The sequence below is a fragment of the Sphaeramia orbicularis genome, chromosome 19 (assembly GCF_902148855.1).
Source record: "Sphaeramia orbicularis chromosome 19, fSphaOr1.1, whole genome shotgun sequence".
Lineage (NCBI taxonomy): Eukaryota > Metazoa > Chordata > Actinopteri > Kurtiformes > Apogonidae > Sphaeramia > Sphaeramia orbicularis.
In genome coordinates, this window is record NC_043975.1 from 16,987,457 (window position 1) to 17,002,987 (window position 15,531).

At 36.1% G+C, this 15,531-nt stretch overlaps 1 protein-coding gene across 2 annotated transcripts in view; it reads left to right on the forward strand.

Annotated features, from left to right (window-relative positions):
- Positions 1–207: 207 nt before the first annotated feature.
- gas7b (growth arrest-specific 7b) overlaps positions 208–15,531 on the forward strand; it is a 186,272-nt gene continuing 170,948 nt past the window's right edge. The window contains exon 1 of one of the 2 annotated variants that reach the window (XM_030122641.1): positions 208–630. In XM_030122641.1, coding sequence (XP_029978501.1) covers positions 451–630 — 180 coding nt within the window. In that variant the 5' untranslated portion in view covers positions 208–450. The remainder of the gene's footprint in view (positions 631–15,531) is intronic. The other variant, XM_030122642.1, reaches the window with a different exon arrangement.

Sequence of the window (15,531 nt, forward strand, 5' to 3'; positions counted from 1 at the left end):
CACTCATCTCCGTCTTTCTGCCACTCAGTGGGCGGAACCGCGGTGACTTCCGCTAGCAGTGACGTCACGTGTATACCCTGTATAACGGATAGTAGTTAATGCGTGCCGGTGTACTGCGGTGCTTTTATTTTGAAGGCGGCCTGCTTGTGTTTCCTGTTTCCTGTGTGTGTGTTGACTCCTTGTCTTGCAGAACCCTGTTCGGTGCATGCAGGCTGGAGGAACAGAGCGGAGAGCTGCGTCTTCACAGCCGGATCACTGGGACCTGTTCACCGAGTCCGGACAACTTTCACCGGGCTGCGCTTCAGTAGGAGCCGGGAAACAGCTGGAGCTCCGGACGCGGACGGAAAGTGTCATTTGTGAATCAGATCCAAACTTTTTTTGTGTTTGTTTTGAGGAGCAGGAGGGTCATCAGAGTGTCTGAGACTGAGGAGCCTCATCTGAGCTGGAGGCATGTCTGGATCATACTGCAAAAGTTTGTACCCCTTCAGCGGAGAGCAGCACCAGCAGGGGCTCAGCTTCGACACCGGGGAGGTCATTAAGGTGGTCCAGGCTCTGCCCGGAGGATGGTGGGAGGGGGAGAAGGATGGAGCCCGGGGATGGTTCCCCTCCAGTTATGTCCAGGTCCTGGAGGTAAGACTGCAGCTGAACATGGTTTACACTAATGTTTGTTTACTGGGGGAAAACTACTGATCTGACTTTGTAGAATGTCTGCTTGTTTATTAGTTTTCTTTATTACACAGTATTTAAGGCATTTTAGGACATTATCTGCAGCATTAGGGAATCACTGATCACTATTTCTCACTTTTTTCTGACATTTTATTAATAATCATTATTTGCAGTTAGGGATGTAACAATATGAAGATTTCATATCACGGTTATTGTGACCAAAATTATCATGGTTATCATTATTATCGCAGTATTATTGAAATTATGCCCAAAATTTTCAAAAAGTACTAACACACACACTGAAATAATTTAACCAAGTTGTATTTTGAAAGAAAGAAAAAAAAAAAAAAATTGGCACAATGTACTTTCTGTTGGCACAGACATTCAAATATTAACTCTTAGGGGTCTGAGCCTATTTTGGCCATTTTTCAGTACTTTTGATTCAGCCTTTATATACTATAATAATAATAATAATAATAATAATAATAATAATAATAATATATTTTATTTGTAGGCGTCTTTCTTGGCACTCAAGGACACCGTACTGTAAAACAGGAGAGTATAAAACAAGCAGTAAAGCAGAGTAAAAATAAAAGGCAGGTTAAAAAAAAATAAAAAAAATTGGACAATGCAATTGTGTTCACAAAGAGAAAGAAAGATACTACATAAAGAAATGTTTACTATACCCATGTTTGATTTCTTTTTTTTAGTACAACTTCATCTATATCATCTGCCTATTATGTTTTCACTTTAACCTACTATATCAACATAAAAGGCCAGAAAACACACATACACAAAAAAAAAATCCGATTTGAAAAGTGTATAGAATTTATTGCATAAATAACACAAAGATGCTTAACAAACCTTTTCAAAGACTTTAAAAGTGAATATTGGTTCAAAATATTAGGTACATAAAATTAAAATTGCAATAAATTAAAACTAATATGAAATGTCAAATATTCGACATAAACGCAGATCTTTACATCTTCTTCTCTTACATCTTCTCCGGAAAAGTGCGGTAATCAAACATGGTTATCATGATAATTCGAATTTAAACGGTAATACTAACCATCTGCAATTTTACCGCGGTTTGTCGTTATATCGGTAGTCGTTACATCCCTATTTGCAGCCCTAAACCACAGCACATCTGCAGATCTTATTTTAACAACAATAGAGCGGCAACAAATAATGTACTAGTAGTCAAAAATGAAATAAACTTATCATTATGATTGATTAATAGATCTGAGTAACAGTATCTTCTTGTTGTTTTCTTCTCCTGTATGACAGTAAACAAAATATGTTTGGGCTGTGGACCAAACAAGACATTTTCAGGACATTGAGAATTACAGAATCACTATTTTTACCATCTTCCAAACAAACAATTATCAGTGAAACTTGTCATTATTCGCAGCCCCAAACCATAGCAGATCTGCAGACCTTTTGGACTTTCTACTTTTAACTGCAGTAGAGCTGCAACAAATAATGAAGTATTTGTTAAATATTACATTAAATCATCATTTTAATGGTTGATTAATAGGCCTGAATACCAGTCTCCTGTATGACAGTGAACTAAGTGTCTCTGGGCTGTGGGCCAAATGTGACATTTTTAGCTTTGGAGAAACACGGATATTTTTGACCACCGTCTTACATTTTAGAGTCGGTTAAACAGAAAATAACCAGATTAAGTGACAATGAAAATAGACATTAGAGGCTGCACATCTGCAGACCTTTTGACTTTTGTTCTGTAATGATTTTGTTCTTAAAAAAAACACAATTTTCCAGAAGTCTCTCAAGAAATCTCTCTTTCTCTCTGTCTCATACACACACACTCTCACACACACATAACCCAAGTGATGTGGTTACAGGGTTAACACACACTTGAGGATAAAGACAGCATTGAGAGATGCTCTAATAAATAGTTTTCCCGTGCTGTGCTTATCAGATTAACTCCAACCTTCCCAGCAGCCCTCTTGCTGCCTGGTTGAGCCACTGACTGCTGCACACTTCCTCATTCCGTACACATTCCAGTCAAATTCTCAGGTCTCCTCTGTGTGTGGGTGAATGCACACGGCATGTTGCTCCCCCCGTCATGGTCAACCCCTCCCTTCCCCACCCAGCCTCCCTCTGTGTCTCCTCTACTACATTTAAACACAGAAAAGGAAACTATTTACGGCATTTCTGCTACTTTGGCTGAGTGATGGTAATATTGGAGCTTTGTGGTGGAGTCGGAGACACCGCCCAGTGCTCTTGACAGTTCGTTACAATCAGCTTGTATCTATGATGAGAGGGAACGTTGCCAGCAGCCTCAGTCATGGCACCAGCGTGTTTATTCCTTCTTCACTCTGGATGTGAGAGAATGTGCGTTGTGACTTGTGACTCAGTGAGAAAAAGCGGCTCAGAGCGCTGCCTCCTGTTTTTAATACTCCCCTGTAAAAGCTACGTGAAGGCTGTCACAGACGTGTCAAGCAGAACATCTTTTATCCTTTCTGAGACCAGTTTAGGAATGGGGTTGATGGGTGGGGCAGCAGTGTCACGGTTCAGTTTCATTAAATGTCTGAGTCTCCTGAAGTGGTGATTAGTGAGATGCTGCATTGATTTTCACTCTTGGTGTCTATGAACCTATATTTAAACAGTTTATTTGTGCTTAAAAAAATGCTTTAAAACAGGGGTGTCAAACTCATGTTCGTTCAGGGGCCACATTAAGCCAAATTTGATCTGAAGTGGGCTGGACCAGTCAAATAATAACATAATAATACATAAATAATGACAACTCCAAACTTTCCTCTATGTTTTAGAGAGAAAAAAGTCAAATTAAGCGATAAAAATGTTTATGTCTACCAACTACCCTTTAAAACGATGTGAATAACATGAGAAATTTCTTTACATAATTTACATATATAAACTTACGGATCACAGTGGATCTACAAATACACAAAACATTTAATAACAGACAGAATACTGGTGAACCTGGTAAACATTTCAGACGTTTCAAAATGTTCATATTTGTTCAGGTTATTTGTATTTTTGTGAAATGGTAGTTTGTTTTTGCGTAAATACAGTAAAATGACATGAAAATGTTTATATTTACAAAGAGAAAAATGTGGAGTTGTGAGTATTTATAGGTTATTATGATAGTATTTTATTGATCTGACCCACTTTAGATTAAATTGGTCTGTATGTGGAACCTGATCTAAAAGGATTAATATCTTCAGTGTAATTTTTGCATTTTACAGATTCCTCCTAGGGGCCAGACTGGACCCTTTGGAGGGCCGGATTTGGCCCCTGGGTCACGTTTGACACCTGTGCTTTAAAATGACCTAAAACTCTCATTAGAGTGCTTGGAATTAAGAGTTGTGGCATTATTTTAAAGGTGTCACCGTGTTGTGATGTAGGGGTGCTTCTATGAAACTGGGCTCATTTTGGTATCTGGCACTTTACCAGCTTTTTAGACCCAATAATAAAAGAGATATTTAGACATATTTCCCCCCAGGATGTACCTAATGATGACCTCAGATAAATGCAAAAAAAATATACTCTTGCTCTGAACCATTCCAAAATTAATTATTTTGTAGTAAAATATTGGGGCCAAAAATAGGAGCAAAATTGGGACATGAAAAGCTATATAGGTGTTGATGCATTTTAGCTTGAAAACATGGCTGTAAATGGTCTTATATACCACTATAAATAAAGACACTGTGTTAAATTTGATGATCCTAGTGTTTTTTTCCAACCCAGACATGCAGGTTTTTCGTGAATTGTCAGTCTCATTCCAGGTTTTGTTTTTAACCCATCGTGTCCACTTGCGTTACAGGCGGAACCTGCCCATTTAAACACAAATAAATCGCGAATGATTTTGCAACAGCGGCCATTTTTGTCAAACATTCTTCCTTGAACAATTAGTTAAATTTCTTTCTTTCTTTCTGTACCTACTGCAGAAGATGTGCTAAAATTAATTAAAATAGGTACTAACAGAACACATGACATGTAATATATAGGAAGTCTGAGGCCTTTTAAAAATATATTATGTCCAAGGTTCATGATTCATGTTGTTAAAAATTCACCAATATAAGTGAATTTTGTGCATTTTAGAAAATCTTATCCCACACAACTTGAAAACATGTTTTTTTGTTTGTTTTGTTTTGACATAAATTAAAAATACAGAAAAAGGCCTTATTTACACTGTTTTTACATGTGAACAAATTCATTCATATTTCTGAGACCTTTATTATAACACGACAGATGAACATTAGCCACTTCCAGCTGTGGAATGAAATCTTGTCTGTCACTGAGGTCGATACTGTCGCATTCTGAGGTCTGGCTGATACATCTGTGCATTAAGCGCACTAAGCATGTTTATCCCAGATGGATGATTGGCTTGAATATGCTGTGTTTAGTCTGCGTAAGACCTCAGTGACCTGTAGGAGAAGCTCAGTTTTTCTATAGACAACACAACGTTAGAAGAGAATAGAATAGAATAGAAAAATTTGATCTATGAACTGTCATTAGCCGCTTTTCTATTGGACTTATGCACAAAACTTTACCGATATTTACTAAATGTTGAAAAAACAAAAGTGCGTAATGTCAGTTTTTCCATTAAATCACAAATGCGATGATTTGTTTATTTATTATCGCGAGATGACACGAGAAGTCATTTCATTTATTTAACCTTTATTTAACCAGGAAGTCCCTTGAGATGAAATCTTTTTTTCGAGGGAGACCTGACCAAGAGGCACATCAGTACAATACAAATGAAGTAACAGAGTATAAAACTACATACAATTAAGACAACATAAAATGACTAGAAACATAAAAGCTAAAAGCAGTTACACACTTCTGTTAAACAGTTTGATAGAAGAGATTTGAATTCACTCAAGGTAATGAAATGCTGAAGCTGAAGTGAGTTTTGCAAATTGTTCCATGAGCAAGGGCCATCGTAGGAAAAAGCTGTTTTACCAAGTTCAGCGTGAACTCTGGGGACTCTAAGGAGGAGCCGATGTGATGAATGGGAGTTGTATCCACTGGAAAATGGAGACAGGAGGCGACAAAGATATGGGGGTAGTTTGCCCAATACAGCCTTGTAGATAAATACAAGCCAGTGCTGCTGCCTCCTGAGCCTTAGTGAAGGCCAAGAGACCAGAGCATACAGCTCACAGTGATGGGTCCTGAATGCAGCATTTGTAATGAAATGAATGAATTTCATGAACATGGCGACAAACGTAAATATCGTGTTGATTTACAGATATATTCATTATTATTATATATTACCCCTCTATTTCGTACTAAATTAAAAAATGATTCAGTTTCCTGGTGTGTCCACACATACCGCACCATGTTTCTTTTAAAACTCTTCTTCTTTCCTTGTAACGTCTGTCAACATCCTTTTTTTTAATTCATGTGACTCTAGTTGCAGAAAAAGGTCTTTTCATTGCAGTTTTACGTGATATACCAGTTGCCCTACGCCCCAAAAACCACCTCTTGCTAGCGCAAAAACTTTTAATCCAAAAACGAGAGTTTTGGCAAAATTAGGTACATTTTTATGCACAAGTTATATTTGCGCAATTTGAGGGTCAATGGAAAAGTGACCACTATCATGGACAGTGTAGCAGCTTTGTTCTAGAAAAAACACTTTGTGCAAAAAGGACTGTATAAAAATATTACACAAAATACTAAAAAAAAACTGTAGGCATGTGTAAAAGCTTCAGGATAAAATATTAAATACACATATGCTACAAAAGTACTACTAGAAATATACAAAAACTAACTCTATACGACAGATGAATGATATATTCAACAAGTAAGGATATATACAGGTAATAAAGGATATGGAGAAGGTAGATTAATAATAAAAAAACAACAAAAAACCAAAGGTGCATGTGTTGTGGCTATTGCACTGAGGTTGGGTAACGTCCATTAGGCCTAAAGCTAAATTCCTCTTACTGGCTCTTTACAGCTTTTTTACGTCATCCTCATGAGTAATACATGAGTCGTGATCAACAGTTCGGATCACTGGTAACTCAGCCTTTGTCTGCGCGAGATTAGACCTGTTGTTTGTTTAAAAAAATTTCAAGAATGTTTCAGTCATCCATCGACAGAAATGTCCCCAGTTCAACTTGTTCGAGGACCTTTGTTGCATATCATTCTCTAAATGTTTACCCTTGTTCCTTTTCATCTCTGCACTATTTCTAATATTTGACTAAAGCAGCTGCTCAAATATGATACTGATATTCACAGATTTTTTAAATACATTCGGGTTTTGGAATGAATTGTGAGATGGGGATAGGAGTTCACAAACTGAACTTATTTTCATTACCTCCGCCAGGTGGTATTGTGATCACTTTGCTTTGTGTGTTTGTTTGTTTGTTTGTCAGCAAGATAACTCAAAAAGTTATGGATGGATTTGGATGAAAATTTCAGGAAATGTTAATACTGGCACAAGGAACAAATGATAAAATTTTAGTGGTGATTTGGGGGGGGACTGATCTGCCTTGGCAGAGGTCTGGGCTCTCCGAGTGCTTTTCTAGTTTAAAGTTAGTTTCATTTTTTAGGGCTGAAACATCCATCCATCCATCCAATTTGAAGGGTGGTCTTTATTTTCCTTAAAGTGTTTGGTTTTCTTTTTTTTTTTGCTTCTCAATTAATTTTATTTTAGTTACGGGCTTTATTTTAATTTTTGGACTTAAAAACTGTTAGGGTGATATGCATTAAAATGGTTTTTGAAATTTTGGAGATAAGAACTAGTTGTTTAATGAAGTAAAAAGCATATTTATTTATTTATTTATTTATTTTAAACATGCAAAGAAACAAAATAAAACAAACAAACAAAAAAACATTTTAATGTTAGGGCTCAACATAATTCAATTAATTGAGGTTTTGCTTCCTTAAAAAATCGTGAAAAAAAATCGCAAAATTCCTGATTATTACACTGGAGAACTTTTTTGCTCGGCAATAATTAAAAATACAACCTGTTTGCTTCTTATAAAAGATTAATTGTGATTGTATTTTTGTAGTCATGTATGACATATAATTTAAGTAAAGAGAGTATTTTTGAATCATGTTCGTCTTCAGTTCATGTACCAAGAAATTAGTTAAAATTGTAAATCATCCACAACATTGAGAATTTTTTTTTCCACCATATTGCTCAGCTCTAGTTAACATATCTGTAGACTCCTCTTCACAGTCTGCCTTAGTCGAATCTCCCGAAAAACAGATGGGCCATTGTTTAAGAAACCTCATTTTCAAGATCAGGAATGAACTTCTACACTTCTACACCGCACAAGATTAGTGATAAAATGTGAGATAAATTTCCAGCCCTTGAGCTCGGCTAAATTAAGAAACAAGAGTCTTATCTGATGTTTGGTCTGATGCATCTTCACTGGGGTAAAGTATCTGTGGTTTGCAGCACGTGGCGGTTTCCTGTGGTGTTGTGGGTTCCACTCTCATCTCCTCCCCACCCACTTTTTGTCACTTTGTGTAGGTCTGTGCCCACAAGTGGAAGTACCCAAGAAAAAAACACAAAGTTCAGGGAAATGACTCAGTAGTGAAGTGGGGAAGAGTCATGGTGATGTGCTGATTTGCTCTGTTGGGTAACGTTGGCTTGGTTTCACCTGTTCCACCAGAAACACAGCATCACCGGCTGTGTTTACACACACGTTAGTTTCCTGGATACTGTTGAGTTTTTGGAGTATCCTGTCTTTGAGTTTGCACTTGAAGAAACATTATCTTAATTTCAGTATCTGGAGTAAAACTCTATCCCGGTTTGGAGAGCTCAGATAGTATCCTGGATACTGTTACATGTATACACTTCATCTGGGTTACTGGTAGTTGGCGTAAAGTGGCGTAACAGAAATACAAACATAGTGCGGGGAAAGAACTTATCTCACTACAGGAGCAACAGAGTTATGGCTTTTTTCTCTGTAATTAAAGAAGTTGAGTATACATACTTATTGAAAATTGAACATTTTACCCTTTAACCCATAAAGACCCAAACATCCACCAGCGACCAAGATCATTCACTGTTTAATACCTGTTGATCCACTAATCCTGTCAATATATGTAAATAATTAGTGTAAAATACAGTTTGTCATCTTTTCATGGTCATCAGATATGATCCATTTGGACGTTCAGAGGCTCCATAGTCACCGTGGAAACATCGTCATCTTCTACAACATTGATTCACCAATAAAACCCATGGAGTTGGATCAATGACAGTGGATGGACACACTAATTCTATGTCCAGTGAATGATATATTTTACAGTTTTCTCTTTTTTGGATATAATAATCCTCAACTTTAATCTGAGTTTTAGTGAACATCTACATAATAAGTACATTACATACAGGAAAATACCGGATTTTCACTTAAAAATGCAAAATACAGAACATAATATTAGAGTAAATGGTAATAAATCATTAGAGAAAGGTTAAAAAAAGACAAAAATTCATTTGGGAACTGCCACAAAAGCCACTCTGGGTCTTTATGGGTTAAAGTCTACTGTTGTAAATTTGCTTTGAACAGTATACATTACATAATCAGCCAAGATAACGTATGTATTCCCCCGATTTTGGTATAGGCACATTTGATGCATATCTAGTCCCTCAAAAATAATTTTGTTGCATCAATAAAACCATCTCCATCTCCTGAGATGGGAAATTTTGTTGCCTGTTGAAAATTGGTGTCATACCCAAATTTCTGTTTTCTATAGAGTCAAATGAACCATCTCCAATTAAAGGGGTCATATTTTGCTAAACCCACTTTTATTAGTCTTTGGTTCATTTATTACCTCTGCCAAGGAGGTTATGTTTTTGCCAGGGTTTGTTTGTTTGTCTGTTTGTTTGTTTGTTTGTTTGTCTGTCCGTTAGTGTGCAACATAACTCAAAAAATTATGGACAGATTTTGATGAAATTTTCAGGGTGTGTTGGAAATGGAATAAGAAAGAAATGATTAAATTTTGGTGGTGATCGGGGGTGGGGGGGGCCCACGGGGGGGCGCAGACCAGAAAATTTCATCAAAATCTGTCCATAACTTTTTGGGTTATGTTGCACACTAACGGACAGACAAACAAACAAACAGACAGACAAACAAACCCTGGCAACTGATCAGCCTTGGCGGAGGTCTGCGCTCTCCGATTGCATCTAGTTTGTGTATTTGGACCCTAATAGTTCCAAAAGTTCGAATTTGAACCCTCCAGGTGCTGCAAAGCTATCTTTATATTCATTTTGGCAAAAATTGAATGGATTTCTACTACCTGTTTTAATTCTTTCTTAATTTGTTACATCACGACATTTGCACATATAAGGTAGTGATGTCCCGATCCGATTTTTTTTTAGGATTAGTTTTGCTGATACCGATTGGATACCGATCTGATACCAACTTTTTACAATAAAATTTTGATTTAAATTTGGAGTCATTATTTATAAGTTATGCTATTAATAGCATAGACCCTAATAGTTCCAAAAGTTTGGAGGTGCTACGAAGCTATCTTTATATTCATTTTGGCAAAAATTGAGTGGATTTCTACAACCTGTTTTAATTCCTTCTTCATTTGTTACGTCTATAACTAGTTACATCGTGACATTTGCACATATAAGGTCAAGACTTCCGATGAACATTTCTCCGAGTACGACATAATTGTTTTTCAGGACCAGCGGTTGTAGTCCATACTGAAAATATGTCCAAACTTTGAGCTGATTTCCTAAAATTTTCAGTTGTTGGCTGAATTGGACAGAGTAGCACAGCCAACAACCTGGAGGGGGTGGGGCGTAAAGCTGCTCATTTGCATTTAAAGGGCCAGCGCTCAAAACGACCTTTCTGGTGTCATTAGTCAGAAATAGGGTTGAAGACGGACCTGTGGAGTTGAATTAATGAAGAATTCAGACCCAAGCATAGCATTTACAGTTTATGTAGACCACAGGGAAATGTTTAAAAATGCATAATTCCATTTAAAAGGCAAAATATCAATCCTTTAATTTAGCATCTAAGTGTAAACTTTTTTTTTTTTTTTTTAAATATACCTGTATATAAATTCAGGTGTTTTGGGGGTTAAGGTTAAGGACATCAGCTTCCCCAAAGTGAACAGTGCAACAAAACACCACAAATCCACCATGATGACCCTCTACCATCCATCATTGCTGTATATCCTTCATCTTCTCACAGAATAACACCTGGGGGACATGTTTACCTGTTGATCTCATCTCACATTGCTGACATTAGTTGAATCACAAGGCAAATCCACAATGCGTTAAGTCTGTTATAAACTAAAATGGCCTCTTTTTCTACAGTAAAGTTAGGCAGCTGCTACTGGAATGTCAGAATGAATTAAAACATTATCTTGTAAACATCACATGCACAGAGAACAGCAGCAATGAGTAACTCTGATACCAGTATTAAGCTTGTAAACAAAGGTCTGAGTGTCCACATTTCTCTGTATGTTGCATAAACGCCACATCCTGAATTAAAACCGAGATACACATCATAATCTGGATATTAGGGTGCATGTAAACAGTCATTGTTTCACTTCATCTTTGACCTTGTACATGTGTAAAAGGTCTGAGGAAGTTAGGGTTTGGATTTTAGGCTAGGACTGGTGACAGACTTCTAGGACTCAGTAAAGAATAAGAAACAGACAATAATAATAAAACTTCATAATGAGCCTCCTGCACAACTGACCTTAAAATAGAATACACACACATACAGGTACCACTCATACACTAAGTGTTATATTGGTGGGTCTGGAATGAGTTTCATCTTTAGTTTTGTGTAGGCTGGATGACACATTTTGAAAGTGGAGGTTTCCCCCAGTTCTCTCTGAATGTGTCATCTGTACGTACAACGGTTCAATAAAATGACTGATTGTGAAACATAAACACACTCCCATTATTTCCTCATTCTGGTAATTTATACACTAGTGCTTTGTATGGAAATTGCTGTCACACACTAAACAGCAGATTCCGAATCTGGCCTTTTGAGAGTTTTCCAACAAATACCTCTAGCATTCTTTAGGTGAATTCTTCGGTCATGAATGCAACACATCCGGCATGTGTGTTTCAGTTTGGGTGTTTTATGGCAGGTTGCGACACAGCCACCTGTTTATATTCAGCTGGGAAAAAGACAGATCCTTACTTTAAAAGGGTCATATTTTGTTAAACCCACTTTTATTAGTCTTTGGTACTTTTATTTGTGTATTTGGACCCTAATAGTTCATGAAGTTTGAATTTGAACACTCCAGGTGCTGCAAAGATATATTTATATTCATTCAGGCAAAAATCAAGTGGATTTCTATAACCTGTTTTAATTAAAGGGCCAGCGCTTAAAAGAACCTGTCTTGTGTCAGTTAGAAATAGATTTAAAGATGGACCTGTGGAGTTTTGGACAAGGTTATTATCGTTAATGAAAACTAACGAAATTACGAAAACTAGAATTGTAAAAACATTTTCGTTAACTGAAATAAATTAAAAACTATAATTAAAAGAAAAAAAATGCTAACCAACTGAAACTGTATTGCAGGGGTGTCAAACTCATTTTAGTTCAGGGGCCACATTCAGCTAAATTTGATCTGAATTGGACCGAACCAGTGAAATAATAACATAATAATATAGAAATAATGTCAACTTTAAACTTTTCTGTATGTTTTAGAGTGAAAAAAGTAAATTTACATTATGAAAAGGTTTACATCTACAAACTATCCTTTCAAAAGATGTGAATAACATGAACAAACTGGAAAAATAAGTGTAATTTTAACAATATTCTGCCTCAGTTTATCATTTGCACATGTACATTTATAACTTACAAATCACACTGGATCTACAAATACACAAAACATTTAATAACAGACAGAATCTTGTTAAAATTGTACTTACTTCTCTTAAGACAATCACATTTTTTGCAAAATTAAACTTTGTTTTAGTGTAAATACATGAAAATATTTACATTTACAAAGAGAACAATTTGGAGTTGTCATTATTTATATGTTATTATGATAGTATTTTACTGGTTTGACCCACTTGAGATTGTATTGTTCTGAATGTGGAACCTGAACTAAAAGGATTGTTAATATCTTTGTGTAATTTTTGCATTTCACAAATTCATCCCAAGGGCCGGACTGGACCCTTTGGCAGGCCGGATTTGGCACCTTTGACACCTGTGCTGTATTGTGTACTTACAAAACTAACTAAAACGTATAAAAATTATGGATAAAATTCGTTTTCGTCTTTGTCAATGTCGGACTGATATGAAATCGATTTATTTCCCTCGAGCAATTTTAGCTGCTGGCACCACATAATATTTGATGGTTCGTCACTTCTCGTCACTTGTTGTTTAGGCGTCTTCTAGTCCCCACTCTCCCTGGAAACATGGAGACTAAAGTTGGGAGAAAGCAGCAGAGTCCTGTCTGTTTGAATTCGGCGGCGAAGAAGAGAAAAGATATAAAAAAACACCCAAAATTAAACTAAAACTAAGCCTTTAGAAAATAACAAAAACTAATAAAAACTAGCAAACCTGCTCTAAAAACTAATTAAAACTAAATGAATCAGAGAAAAAAAAGTCAAAACTAAATAAAACTAAACTATAATGAAAAATCCAAAACTATTAGAACCTTGGTTTTGGAGTTTAATTAATGAAGAATTCAGACCCAAGCATAGCATTTACAGTTATGTAGACCACAGGGAAATGTTTTGAAATGCTTAAGTCCATTTAAAAAAAGCAAAAATATCACTCCTTTAAACCTTTCTCGAAGAAGATTTTTGGATGTATGAGGGAGAGACAAATGTAAGAAATAGTTTATTTACCAAAATAACAATCTACACAATCTATGTTTCCATCAGTAGAATCTTTCTTTGTAGAATTCCTGATGCTGTCTTTGTCTTCGACATTTGTCTGAGATCTTTTTGACTCCCCCTCGTACACTGATATACACAAATATTGCACTGGTGACCTTTTCAAGATGTAAATGAAGGAAGTTTCATCAGTCATGTTAAGAGAAGACTCAGTATTTTAAAGGGGTCATATTTTGCTAAACCCACTTTTATTAGTCTTTGTTGCATTTATTTGTGTATTTGGACCCTAATAGTTCAAAAAGTTTGAATTTGAACCCTCCAGGTGCTGCAAAGCTATCTTTAAATTCATTTTGGCAAAATATCAAGTGGAGGTCTACAACCTGTTTTAATTCCTTCTCAATTTGTTATGTCTATAACTAGTTACGTCACAACATTTGCTCATATAAGGTCAAGACTTCCGATGAACATTTCTCCGAGTACGACATAATTGTTTTCCAGGACCAGTGGTTGTAGTCCATACTGAAAATATGTCCAAACTTTGGGCCGATTACCTAAAATGTTCAGTTGTTGCTTGTATTAACGAACACAAGTGGCTGAACTGGACAGAAAGCATGGTCAATAACCTGGAGGGGGTGGGATGTGAAGTGGCTCATTTGCATTTAAAGGTCCAGCGCTCAAAACAACCTTTCTGGTGTCATTACTCAGAAATAGGGTTGAAGACGGACCTGTGGAGTTGAATTAATGAAGAATTCAGACCCAAGCATAGCATTTACAGTTTATGTAGACCACAGGGAAATGTTTAAAAATGCATAATTCCATGTAAAAAAGCAAAATACCACTCTTTTGAGGTTAGGTTAATGTGAATTCACTGTATTTTACCATTTATCCATATATTAGGAATTAGCAAACATTAGAAGCCGTGAGCTGCCATTGAATATCATCAACACCGTGGTCGAGTTCATTTGCAAAAGAATGAACTTTTTTGTTCCTGTTTTTTAATGGCAAGTTTGTTGCTCAGATCATGTTTTTTTTCCTTGTTTGTTGACAATATTTTTTAAATGACAACTTCTAGCACGAGCTGGCTACAGTCCTGAACTGACCCACACCTGCAAAACATCAATAAAAAAGATGTCCTGCTGTTGTACAAAAATAAACACAGTGGCAACTGTAGGGGTGTGTATTGGCAAGAATCTGGCGATATGATACAAATCACAATACTAGGACCACGATACGATCTATCACAATATATCACGATACTGTTAAAAAGACAATTTTTTTTTTTTTTAAGATTATTTCCTGGAAGGATTGAATTACACCAGAAATACACAGAAATACTAAACACATTTTTATTTGATCAGAACAGGATCTAATGTTTTATCACAAAATGTTCCTGTGTTCAAACTGAAATTCTGTTTTACAGACATTACAGTTTAAGATCCTGTTCAAATGTTCATATTCTATTAGTTCAGAACTAACATCAGAACATTATTTTAGTTCAATCCCAACAAAGGAACTAACATTATTTAATAAAAGAGTGTTAAATAATAATAAATAAAATATAAACAATAAAGAAAAACAAAAAAAACTAAAATGAACCTCCACAATATCTGCATTTGAATAAATACCTAAAAATATCAGTACAGTACTTTTTAATGTCGATACAGTATGGTGAAATGAAATATCGTGATATATTGCAAAACCGATATTTTCTTACACCCCTAGGCAACTATGGTCTGTGTTCACAGTAGGAGGAAAGACAGAGGCAATTTTTTCACAGAGACGTCGACCATCAAAGACTTATGAGGAATGCCATTCTACAGCAGCAGAAGAGTTTTGTAAACTGATCTGACTCTTCATATCTGTATGTGATTTAGGATAAACAAAATCATAATAGAAAAAATCTGATTCTATAAAATTTGCTGCTCTTCACAGTGAAAGAAATCGGAGCAAGAAGTTAGAAGTGACTCACTTTTGCCTCAGTCTGAACATAATCTTAGATCACGACTTGTAGAACTGTAACAGTGAACAATGGGGCTCTGGTCTGGTTGTGTTGTCATCGTCAACATTGTGTCTTTGTTGTACAGACAGTTCCCTCT